This window comes from Erpetoichthys calabaricus, chromosome 13 (assembly GCF_900747795.2).
Source record: "Erpetoichthys calabaricus chromosome 13, fErpCal1.3, whole genome shotgun sequence".
Classification (NCBI taxonomy): Eukaryota; Metazoa; Chordata; class Cladistia; order Polypteriformes; family Polypteridae; genus Erpetoichthys; species Erpetoichthys calabaricus.
This window is the reverse complement of record NC_041406.2, coordinates 3,335,169-3,348,742: the sequence shown is the minus strand read 5'-3', so window position 1 is coordinate 3,348,742 and position 13,574 is coordinate 3,335,169. Positions and strand designations below refer to the sequence as shown.

Below are 13,574 nucleotides of genomic sequence, written 5' to 3'. Positions count from 1 at the left end.
CGGTCCTGGTAAACCCCTGTGACTGCAGGTTTTTGTTCCAACCGGATTCCTAATCAGTGACAACACCTGATAGCACTGATCTCATTTTTAATTAGCTGTTCGACATTCAGAAAAGCACAGCAGCATGATTTTTACATTTATAAGACATTTAGAAATATTTCTGCTTTTGCTATAGATTTAAATGCTTAACTCTCCTTTGTTGATTTCATTATATTTTGCCCTTTCTATGTGCAGTTTTTCCCTCTTCATTGTATCTTAATAATGACAGTTTAAAATGAGCAGGCAAACAACACTAAATAATCAAAGGCTGTAACTACTTTAGAGAGTCAGACCCACTAATTAGTAAATAATGGATTAATTAAACAATTAGAACACCTAGAAAAGTAGAATGAAAATCAAGATGAAGAAACTGTTAAAAAGAAAAAAAAAATACATTATTCCTATATCCTCACAGGTGGCGCAGTGGTAGTGCTGCTGCTTTGCAGTAAGAAGATTGTGGGTTTGCTTCCCGGTTCCTCCCTGTGTGGATAGCGCTTTGAGTACTGAAAAAAGCGCTATATAAATGTAATGAATTATTATTATTTATTATTATAACTGCTTGGCATATTTTAATATATTATTTTTTTTTTTTTTTTTAGCAAACTTAGTTTTATAATTTCTATACTGTTCCCTAAACACAGAACTTGGGAAATATTAGTTCACTTAATTAGCCCAGGAGTTCAATTAAAAACAGAAGCTGTTTGGAACAAAAACCTGCAGCCACAGGGGTTCACCAGGACCGAGTTTGGGAAACACTGGTTTAACTGGAAGTGACGCCATCTTGGACAGTCTAATCTCAGACTCACATCTACATAGACATTCAATTGCTGAAAAGCATTATTTATTTTGTATTTCAACTATATACAGGGTCACGTGTTGCCCCAAACCTTTATTTTGTCTTTGTCTTTTTTTACACTATATCTATCTATCTATCCATTATATAGTGCCTTTATGTATATATCCATGTCATTTAGAATCGACTTTAAAACACTGCTTATGGTTTACAAAGCCTTCAATAATCTTCTCCATCTTATATCTCAGAAGGCCTCTCACCTTACACTCCAAATCGTAACCTTAGATCTTCAAATGAGGGTCTGCTTAGAATTCCAAGAGCTAAACTAATAAGAAGTGGTGAGGCAGGCGGCCTTCTGCTGTTATGCACCTCAAATCTGGAATACGAGTTTACCGAGAGAAACTCGCCAGGCTAATAAAGTGGAGCACTTTGGAAAAACTGCTGAAGACTCGTTATTGTAACATGGCTTTCTCATAACTTCATTTTAATGTAACCCTGATATTCTGTATATGCACTGAATTATCATTTTTATCATATCTTCACAGTCCATACTAACCCCTACTTTCTCTGCTGTTCTCTTTCCAATTTTGTGTGGTGGCCATCAGAGCCCCCACCACCTCATCAGGGCACCGTGCAGTCCTCACATTGATGGATTGAAGGTCCACATGACCAGCATCATCTAATTCTTCCACGTGAAGCCTGTAAACCCTGAGGACTGATTGAGATCATCAATGTGAGGAGGTCTGGGTGGTCTCGTGGCCTCAGAGCCCCTGCAGATTTTGTTTTTTTCTCCAGCATTCTGGAGTTTTTGTTTTTTTTTTTGTTGTTTTTTCTGTTCTCCTGGCCATCGGCCCTTACTTTATTCTTTGTTACTTAGTGTTGCCTAATTTTTATATTTTTCTTTTTTCTTTGTTCATCTTGTAAAGCACTTTGAGCTACATCATTTGTATGAAAACGTGCGATAGAAATAAATGGTGGTGTTGTTGTTATATCTATCTATTATATAGAGCATTTCCTATCAATGTATCTGTCATACAGTGCCTTTATATCTATCTATCTATCATATAGTGCCTTTCATCTATTAATCCATCTGTCATACAGTGCCTTTCTTTCTTTCTCTTTCTTTCTTTCTTTCTCTTTCTTTCATTTTCTTTCTTTCTTTCTATCTATATATTGCCTTTATATCTTTATAGTATATAGTGCATTTCATATCTATCTATCTATCTATCTATCTATCATATAGTGCCTTTCATCTATTAATCCATCTGTCATACAGTGCCTCTTTCTTTCTTTCTTTCTATCTATATATTATAGATTGCCTTTATATCTTTATAGTATATAGTGCATTTCATATCTATCTATCTATCTAGTTCCTTTATCTGTCTTATGTAGCACTTTTCAACTTTATCGGTTTACCCGTTTATCATTTTAATTAATCTCAATGTATTCTTATAAAGTGCAGTTTAAATCCCAGTGCCATATAATTCTATGTAGTAATTAAAACCATTCATAATAAGAAAAAATAAGTGGGGCGGCACAGTGGCGCAGTGGTAGCACTGCTGCCTGGCAGTAAGGAGACCTGGGTTTGCTTCCCGGGTCCTGCATGTTCTCCCCGTGTCTGCATGGGTTTCCTCCCACAGTCCAAAGACATGCAGGTAAAGTGCATTGGCGGTCCTAAATTGTCCCCAGTGTGTGCTCGGTGTGTGTGCCCTGCGGTGGGCTGGCGCCCTGCCCAGGGTTTGTTTCCTGCCTTGCGCCCTGTGTTGGCTGGGATTGGCACCAGCAGACTCCCGTGACCCTGTAGTTAGGATATAGCGGGCCGGATAATGGATGGATGGATGAAAATATAAGAGAAAGCTGAAATTCACCGAAAGCAAAAAACAGCAAAATGATGAAGCATCTACAGAAAATGAATACGCGGGAGAGCAGGGGGGCTGCAGTAGTCAATACCCCGGGAGGGCTCCTCCCCCTGCCTTTCTGCCCCCCCCCCTTGGGCCCCACCCACACCGCCTGTTGTTACAGTACTGACTGTAAGAAGACTCTGATTTGATTTTATAACGTTTGCATCATCCATGTCTGCATGGCGCCCCCCAAATCCAGTCTCCTCATCAGCACGGGTTGTCGTCTAAGTGGAGGTGCGGGTCATGTTAGTGGGCCCTGTGGGAATGTGACTGAGGGGGTGGGTGGGCCGCCGTGTTGTCTGAGGAGTGCCCAGTTCTGCCAGGATTGACAGGACATCCTGAATTTATGTTTTATTTTATCTTCTACCCGATGTAAAAATGCTTTTCTGTAATTAGGCAATTTGTAATAATGTTTTAGTTTGATTACATTTAGGGTTATTCAGTTCTTAAGGTCCAATTTTTCATTCAGTATAAAATTAAAACTGACGTTTAAATATTGTAAGCCCTTTCGAAAGCAATGTGAGTGCTTGACTGAGGTATCAAGGGAGGACACACAGAGCGGACCACCTGGTGAGTCTCTGCAGACGTCCTGCGGCTTTGCGTAAGATAAACACACATTATTAGCGTCTGACTTCACATTTATTAGCAGGCTATCAATCTAAAGGGCGGCCTGCCGTCACAGAGCTTCTTTATCTCTACCTCATAAAGTTGAGTGCGACACGACATGATGTTTTCATTGCTCTCATGTATTATGATAATCATTCAGAATAGTTCCTGTCTTTTCCAGGAAGGTCTAAAGAGAAGATTAAACTCGACTTTTGAGGTAAAGACTGAAGATTTATTGAAGTTTTACGCTGGCATCGCTTCACAAAGTCTTCAGGCCCCTTCACGCTTCGGTGTTTTTTGGATTTAATTTTAATTTGATAAAATTTGCCATTTTTGCTCATCGATCTACACTCAGGGAGGCACAGTGGTGTAGTGGGTAGCACTGCTGCCTCGCAGTTGGGAGACCTGGGGACCTGGGTTCGCTTCCCGGGTCCTCCCTGCGTGGAGTTTGCATGTCCTCCCCGTGTCTGCGTGGGTTTCCTCCGGGCGCTCCGGTTTCCTCCCACAGTCCAAAGACATGCTGGTTAGGTGGATTGGTGATTCTAAATTGGCCCTAGTGTGTGCTTGGTGTGTGGGTGTGTTTGTGTGTGTCCTGCGGTGGGTTGGCACCCTGCCCAGGATTAGTTCCTGCCTTGTGCCCTGTGTTGGCTGGGATTGGCTCCAGCAGACCCCCGTGACCCTGTGTTCGGATTCAGCGGGTTGGAACATGGATGGATGGATGGATGGATCTACACTCAATAAACCAGGATTACAACATGAAAACATGTTTTCCAAAAGGTGCCCACCAAACAGGGTCGGGGTCCTGCCTTGGTGGCCTGAGAAACTGAATTTAGATTAATGAACGGCCACTGACGTCACTGGCAAGTTACATTTTCACTTCTTGTCAAGAATCAAGTCTATGTGAAAGTTTAAATACAGGCAGGAGTTTACCGAGGTGCAGAATTTGGGAATCATTAGGGGTCCGGGACCCCCTACTTACACCCACTAGTAGCATAAATATCAAATTGGTCTCTGAGAATAACTGTTATGAACGCATTATAGTGTTATAAATCACTCGGGCACCCGGTACTTTGTTTGCAGGGAAATAAGCAGGCAGACTGCTTTTCACTGGGGGCAACATTCAGCCCACCAAGTTCACCGAGAGAGGGGAGAGGTTGGGAGCATGCGCTGATTCCAGCACGTTGCCACAGCCACCACACGGCAAACTGAGATCTAAGTGTGGCTGTGACACCCGGGTGACACCCCAGCACCACACTGGAACAGTGTGAACATTTTTACAGTGGCTGGAGTGCCAATCCTGCCACCAACCCCCAGGTTAGAGGACCAACTTGCAGGGCTGGACGCAGGTTAACGTCATACTCAGGACGGAGCAGAGTCACTTCTGGCGTTTATGGGATTTGAACCAGCAACCTTCCGCAGATCCCCAGCCTCAGAGCCACCACTCTGCCCGGTCACTGAGACTCTCCACAGTAACATCGAGTTGACATTTGAAGGCTCCTAAAGTCCTGCGGCCCACCACACGACTTGGTCGCTTGTTCCATGTGTCTGAGGATCTTTGCGGTTCTTTCTAACATTTGTGTAAACTTTTTCCTTTACCAGTTCTCTTTGTTCTTGCTAAAGAATTTCTTTTAAAGTAACAACTGGGATCCACTGTCCTAATTCACGTCACAATTTCAAACACTTTAGTTATTTCACCTCTCAGTCTCCATTTGTTTAAACATTCTCTTTCTCATCACTCACACCTCTCCGTCTCGGCATTGGCCTAGTCGTTTGACTATACACTTTATCGATGTGACGGGATAAAAGGCTGCCGTCATGCACTTCCTGCTCAAAGAATCCGAGTGTGCGGATTCTTTGTGTTTAGGCATTCATTTTGGTTTGATAAACGTCTCGTTTCTGGCTTTCGCTGGACCACGTTTGTGGCTCAAATCGCGATGTATAAAACCTAAACTTGGCGTAAAGCCATGCACATTTTCATGCTAGCTCATACTCTGTCGTACGCAAGTTCTACGCTTGGTTTTGTAAACTGCCGGCACCCAGCGTCAAAGCAGTGCTACTGTTCCTGGGCGGTTTCCCTTTCTTTTTTAGATCCACATCCCTGACGTGGCTTTATCATATACACTGAAATTAACCGTATATTGTTTATTAGTTTAAGGCATCTTATTGTAATTAACCTGTAACAATATGATGGTCCACAGAATGGCCAAACTATTCCAAATACCATCGCTGCTTTAGCTTTGTTACTCTCACTGCACCTTCTTCTTCTTCTTCTTTCAGCTGCTCCCATTAGGCGTTGCCACAGCGGATCATCTTTTCCCATATTACTCTCACTGCACCACTCGGAGTATTTATATCACTGTATCTGAGTGGGGAATCACAGCAGCAGCTGATAAGAAAGAAAAGTATCGGGATACAGCATCAAACACACGCTGCCTCAGCCATGCTGTCTATTGAACTGCTCCCATACGACAAATGCTTCAGAGCCTTTCCTGTACGGACCTCGCGGTTCAGAAACAGTTTCATCCCAAAAACTATAAACGCACTCAATCAGTCCATCAAGTGCTCCTTATAGAACCGTCTGTACTTATAAGTACAATCACCTCATTGTAAACTTGCGATACAGTTATAATATTACACAACCTGAGCCACTTTATAAAGTGTGTATTTACATATAATGACGATATCATTTTAAGAAGAAATGCATCAAAATATGTTTATTACATTATACAGATAAAATGTTAACTTCATTTAAATAATCTATATTGTTAATAATTAAACATGTGAGGACACAATGTTGCAGCGCTAGCGAGGAGCTGGCACCCCGTTCACAGATTGTTCCTGCCTTGCGCTGTATTCTTGCTGGGACTGGCGTGACACTGGAATGATAGATGGATAGAATAATTCAGCGGTTCTCAAACTGTGGGGAAGTAACAAAAAAGGGGGTGCGAATGTTGCCATATGTGGCGTAATTTTGCTATTTGTAGGAACATTTTAAACTTGTAGCGGTGTATCGGCAGCAAAAAATATAGGAATAAATTTTATTAGGGTTTCAAAAAAACGTTAGGGGGCGCGATTAAAACTGTTATGAAAACTCGGGTCGCAAATACTTAAAGGTTGAGAAATGCTGGAATAATTAAACACGTACTACGAAAATATTTCAGTGTTCCTTAAAAGTTTTGAAGAACCGGCGTTCTCAGCTTACAGATGGCTTAACGTCTATTACAAATCTATTTATAATAGCAAGTATCATGTATGTGATACAGTGTATTGCATGTCTCCCTCTCTCTGAATGTATAGTGCCTCATCTGTCTATCTATAATAGTAAATATATTGTATATCAGATACTGGATTACATATCTCTATAGTGCCTTACAAATCTATTTATCATTTATATAGCATCTTTCACATCTATTATATAGTGCCTTTCATATCTATATATCATTAATATAGTGTCTTTCACACCTACCAACCTATTATATAGTGCCTTTGATATAAATCCATCCATCTATTAAATCTATTATATAATGCCTTTAATATCTATCTATTAATTTTCATAGTTCCTTTCACATGTATTTATCAGTTATATAGTATCTTTCACAACTGTCTATCTGTGATAGTAAATATTCTGTATATCAGATAGTGTATTACATATCTCTATCGTGCCTTACAAATCTGTCTGTCTATCTTGTCACAGACATGTGCCTTGGGGACAGCTTAAAGGCTCAGGTGCTGGTAATTCCTCACCGTTCCTTAAAAGTTTTGAAGAACCGGCGTTCTCAGCTTACAGATGGCTTAACGTCTATTACAGAGCTGATTGTGTGGCGATTGGGTATTTGGAGAAAAAAAAAAAGTAAGGACAGGAACTGAAGGTTAGTACGTTTGAGAGAGACAGTACTGCTACAATAAATTATTTCATTGAGGGTCGCACACGGTGCAGCAAACATCTTGCGTGAGGCATGAACAATCCCCGGACGAGGCACCAGCTCATCACTATCACTGCGCCACCGTGTTCCCATGTTTAATAACATACTTTAACTCCTATCATCATGAAAATGATACCAAGTATACATCTCAGTATTTTAATTACTCACGGAGCTGTAATATCACGAATGTAATGGATTCTGTGTCCTGTCAGAGGAAGAGAAAGCCCGGAAGCACGTAGTGATTCACACACACAGAGCACATAGGAGAACAAATACAAAACAAAGCATTTAACGTGCTACTTTAGTTACAATGAGATTTGAGAAAGTAGTAAATTAAACGATTTTAAGATAAAGTTGGATATTCTGCTTTAATGAAAAAATAAACTACGTGATTAAAGTGGAAATTTAGAGATTAAAGTTGACATTTCGTGCTTTTTTCCCCACTGTAGCCCTATTTTTTTTTTTTTCTCAGTACCCTAATAAACTTCCATATGACACTCAGACGGTGGGCTACGACTCTCCTTATCACAGCGACTTTGATATCTGACAACTTCTTTTTTATTTCGGGCACTCAGCGACTTTGTGAACTTGAGCTTTCGAGTTTCTCCGACACTCTATGTCACCCGATCAACTTCCTTTTGTTGTTTATACCACTGTTTAAACCAATAAATAGTACGTTTTTTATTTGCCTCCACTTGATCTTCACTGAAATTCTTCTGTTTTCCCCTGTGCTTTTGCCATTGTCTTTTCACAGAATGCTGAGCTTTAGGGCTATTTATATTTATTTGCATATTCAAAAAGAGGCATAATTCTGGGAGGAGTTTAGGAGTGGCAGCAGACGCACGCACGTGCGTTACTTTTCACGCTGACCGGGATTTATGGAGCAGAAGAACATGGAAGTTGCTGTTCACACAGATTTATGAATCTGGATTTTTTTGTGCATACGCACATTTCCGCTTTTGTCCATACGCCATGTTTTAGTGTGAATTCTACGCATGGCATTATGCATGAGGCCCCTGGTCACTGCCATACTTTTGTTCTTGTGTTACTTTGTGTTCAGCATCACACCTTCAACTTTTACTGTCTGTCACACTCATTTGTAATCAGGGGTCTGTGCGTCTCTGCGTAAAGAAAAACGTTGTGCAAAATTTACCGTTAACATGTTTCCAATCTGTGTCCCTATGTTCTTGTTTTAAAGTGATAACTGGGATCCATTGAACTAATTCCCTTTATAATTTTACGCACTTCTGTCATGTCGATTCTTAATCTTGGTTTGCTTAAACCATAACAATTCAACTCCTTCAATGTCTCTTCATAGCTCTGATCTCTCAGCCCCCGATATAAGCCTGGTTGCTCATCTCTGGACTTTAAATCTTTTATTCCATCACATCAATAATGTTGCACACTTCCCTGTCATCCGAGTTTATGAATTACTCCCACAAACCTTTGTCATGCTTGAGCGTCTGAGGATCAGTAGTACCACCCCGGGCTGACAGGGGGCGCTGTTGTTTACAGCCTTGTCATGTTCTAAGTAAACAGCCCAGTGAAAAATCCCAGTGAGAGCAACTTACCCCGCCCCTCCCAGGCTCAGAGCTTTAACAGGACGACTGCCCAACCAGAGGCGTCTTTCAGTGAGGAGATGATCAACAGCGAGGACCTCCTTACGAGAGACTGTGCGTTACCTTCAGAAGTAGCCTGATGATCTGACGCCACTTTGCTATGTGGCATTTGCTTTGCTGTTGTTTTCATGCCATTGTGCGTTATTTTTGTTTGACAGAACTGTTATTAATTGGGGACAGAAATCGATTAAAAAGAAAAAGGAAGAGAAATGTAATTATGAAATTAAAACAAAGGCACTTACCAGACTTGGCTTCCTCTTTTTGACAGAGCTCATCGAAAATTTTCTGCTTGATGTTTTCAAGAGCATTGAAGTTAGTGATTGGAAAAACGCGATTTGAATCTCCGGTAATCTTTATCAGGTCAAAATCATTCAAGTTTCCCACGCCAATGACGTATATGTTGATGTTTTCTGCCCGTAAAGCTTTAGCTGGCTCTTCAACTGGATCCTTGGAATCCCCATCCGTGATGATGAGGAGGTTCTGTGGCACACCCTGAGCCTTTCTGCTCCCGGCCTCGGCAGTAAAGAAGGACCTGACGAACGTCAGCGCGTTTCCGGTGCGGGTTCCTTCCTCTATTTGATCTATGGTATCAATTCTTTTGAAGATATCCTCTTTGGCGTAGAATTCATTCAGGTAAAACTCTTTGCGCACATTAGTGCTAAACTGTGCGACGCCGATTCTGACTTCTTTTTCTCCGATTTTGAAATGGTTCACCACCTCCTTCATAAACTGTAGCGTGATCGTGAAGTTTCCCTTGCTGATGCTTTCAGATCCGTCCAAGAGTATCACAATGTCTCCTCTTAGAACTTCACATTCTAATGAAAAAAGGAGACAAAATACAAATCATGGATCAATTAAGGTGAGTATGATCAATTTGTCTCATGTCATCTCATTTCATTTTCTGAACCACTTTTCCACAGGAGGCTCATGGTGGCAACAAGCCTAAATGGTCAGCCTGGACAGATAGCCTAGCCTAGTCTGCACATTCCAGCTCTTCCTGGGAAATTCCCAGACATCTCCAAGCCAGATGAGAGGTATAATCCCTCCAGCGTGTCCCGTGTCTGATGCAGGGTCTCCACCCAGTGATACATGTCTGGAGGTGCACCCACTTTGGGAATCCTTAAGACATCCCCAAACCCCCTAATCTGGCTCGGAGTCTCTCCTGAACTTGTCTCTCGATCACGTAATGTCCCCCAGCCACCCTGAAAAGAAACCTGATTTCTGCCCCTTGAACCTGCAATCTCATTCCTTCATTCATTACCCACAGTTTGAGACCATAGATGAGGACAGGGATGGAGATCGACCGCTAAACCAAACGTTTAGTCTATAGACTCGGCTCCCGCTTCACCATCACAGCCTTGTAGAGATTCTGTAGAACAGCTGTTCACTTGTTCATCCCATGTCTTGTGAAGAAGATCCCAAGATATTTGAAATCCTCTGCTAAGGGAAGGGCAGTTGTCACCAACTCAACACTCTTTGCCAAGAGAGAACCATGGCTTCTTCCTGATTGGACATGCCAGAAACACCTCTGCAGGGAGGTGTCCTAATGAAATGCCCAAACCTCAACTATTCCTCCTCCTCTAAGCTCTTTCCGAATGTCACCCCTTCATCTAAGGCTGCGCCCAGACACCCCACGAAGGAAGCTCATTTCCACTGCTCGTATCTACAGTCTCATTCCCTCAGGTCACGACCCAACACTTCTTGCTATCGGTGAGGGAAGGAACGTCAAACGACAGGTAAATCAACAGCTTCAACTTTCAGCTCAGCTCTCTCTTCGCTACAACTGACCAGTAAAACATTTGCATATCTGTTTACTCAACTCCAGTCCACCAGTTGATTTCCCGCTTCCATCTTCCCTCACTTATGAACAACACCCTGAGAAATGACGCTTGAAGCAGCACCTCCACCCCAACCTGGAGATGGCTAAGAATCCTGAACTCGTAATTGGAGGTGCTGATCCTCATCCCAGCCGCTTTCCACCTGACAGAATACCATCTCAGAGCACCTGACGTTACCCCCCGACGAAGCCAGCAGGACCACATCAGCTGATAAAAGCAGAGATGAGATTCTGAGTTTTACACTCAAACAGATGTTATTTTGTTAAGTCTTTTCCTGGGTGATGTCCTTTTCCAAAGTGTTTGCCACAGCGTTGTGAGGGAAAGACCCGAGAGCACATGGTGAGTGAGGTCTTCAAGTAATTTGGAATTTTAATTTTTGGATTCTGGACTTTGCCTTGTTGCCCTGTATGTGTGTGTCTCCCTCAGCCTTGCTACATGGCCCCACTTGTCTCTGCTGAGCAATTCGTTCAGGGTGGTACCCCCTCATCAGCTGCTCATCCTGCCTGAAGCTACTGGACACGAACTTTGTGCCTTGGGATTGCCGAAAACTCCTTATGGAGCCAACAGAGGCCAACTACTTTATCTTCAGTGTGTTAAGGGTATTACAGAGACAGCCAAAACTACCGAGAATCAAGGGCAACCCGGGGAAGACAAAAAAAGCAGCAATCAAAAACAGGGACACGTGCAGAAAAGTCGAAAATGGATCAAAATAAAACCAAAGGACATGAGTGAACTTGTGGGACAGCAATCAAATCAGGGGCAGAACAAAACAAAGAATCCTCACTCTAGAAAATAAAGACAAGTAACATTAAGTACAAACTTTATAGTACGAACACTGTATTTACTATCTTAAAGACAGACCTCAGTATGTGCGTCTCGGGAACTGCACGTCTGACATTGTGGTCAGCAGCACACGAGCGCCGCAGGGGACTGTACTTTCTCCGGTCCTGTTCAGCCTATATACATCGGACTTCCACTACAACTCGGAGTCTGGCCACGTGCAAAAGTTCGCTGAAGACACTGCTATCGTGGGCTGCATCAGGAGTGGGCAGGAGGAGGAGTATAGGAACCTCATCAAGAACTTTGTTAAATGGTGCGACTCAAACCACCTACACCTGAACACCAGCAAAACCAAGGAGCTGGTGGTGGATTTTAGGAGGCCCAGACCCCTCATGGACCCCGTGATCATCAGAGGTGACTGTGTGCAGATGGTGCAGACCTATAAATACCTGGGAGTGCAGCTGGATGATAAATTGGACTGGACTGCCAATACTGATGCTCTGTGTAAGAGAGGACAGAGCCGGTTATACTTCCTTAGAAGGCTGGCGTCCTTCAACATCTGCAATAAGATGCTGCAGATGTTCTACCAGACGGTTGTGGCAAATGCCCTCTTCTACACGGTGGTGTGCTGAGGAGGCAGCATAAAGAAGAAGGACGCCTCACACCTGGACAAACTGGTGAGGAAGGCAGGCTCTATTGTAGGCACGGAGCTGGACAGTTTGACATCTGTGGCAGAGCGACGGGCGCTCAGCAGACTCCTGTCCATCATGGAGAATCCACTGCATCTACTGAATAGGATCATCTCCAGACAGAAGAGCAGCTTCAGTGACAGACTGCTGTCACCATCCTGCTCCACTGACAGACTGAGGAGATCGTTCCTCCATCACACTATGTGACTCTTCAATTCCACCCGGGGGGGGTAAACGTTAACATTATTCAAAGTTATTGTCTGTCTGTATACCTGCATTGTTAATACTCTTTAATTTAATATTTTCTTTATCAGTATGCTGCTGCTGGAGTATGTAAATTTCCCCTTGGGATTAATAAAGTATCTATCTATCTATCTATCTATCTCTTTAGAAAATCTTCAAATCCCTTCACTTTCTACACACTTCATTGCAGATAAATAGATTGATAAATAGATACTTTAATTCCAAGGATTAATTAATTAATTAAAGTATCTATCTATCTGCAATGAAGTGTGTAGAAAGTGAAGGGATTTGAAGATTTTCTAAAGAGATAGATAGATAGATAGATAGATAGATAGATAGATAGATAGATAGATAGATAGATAGATAGATAGATAGATAGATAGATAGATAGATAGATAGATAGATAGATAGATACTTTATTAATCCCAAGGATTAATTAATTAATTAAGGATTGTAGATTTATGGATACGTTTGCCATATTTGTCCATCAGTCTACACTCAATAACCCAGGATTGTTATGACTCAGCAGATAAACAGATAACTAATTTCGTCAGTAAAGTGGGAGAAGCGGGCAAAAGGAAAAGCAAAAGAAAACAAAAATAAACAAAAGCAACCGAAACCCAGACGAGAGGCGAAAATCAAGGTCAACTAATGGGCAATAAGTCGAAAATCAGGCAAGACAAGAAGAGTAACACACAATAAGTCAAAATGAAAATCAGGATTCTACAGTATATGCAGATTGGACAAAGCACAGAGCAAAAGACAGACCTTTAATGCTGTCTGGGGATTAAGTCAAGGTCATGACCCCAGAGACCTCGCCCCTAGAAACGCAGACCGTGACCCTGACAACAGTACACAATATGGCTTCTCTGGCTACAAAAATGTCAATATTTGGCCTAAACCGTGATCCATCCATCCATCCATTTTCCAACCCACTGAAACCGAACACAGGGTCACGGGGGTCTGCTGGAGCCAATTCCAGCCAACACAGGGCACAAGGCAGGGAACCAATCCTGGGCAGGGTGCCAACCCACCACAGGACACACACAAACACACCCACACACCAAGCACACACTAGGGCCAATTTAGAATCGCCAATCCACCTAACCTGCATGTCTTTGGACTGTGGGAGGAAACTGGAGC

The 13,574-nt window shown here is 42.4% G+C and overlaps 1 protein-coding gene across 1 annotated transcript in view; it reads right to left on the bottom strand.

Annotated features, from left to right (window-relative positions):
• LOC114664078 (collagen alpha-6(VI) chain-like) overlaps positions 1 to 13,574 on the bottom strand; it is a 353,886-nt gene that overhangs the window by 222,055 nt on the left and 118,257 nt on the right. Inside the window, exon 10 of the mRNA XM_051936115.1 lies at positions 9,124 to 9,696. Coding sequence (XP_051792075.1) covers positions 9,124 to 9,696 — 573 coding nt within the window. The remainder of the gene's footprint in view (positions 1 to 9,123; positions 9,697 to 13,574) is intronic.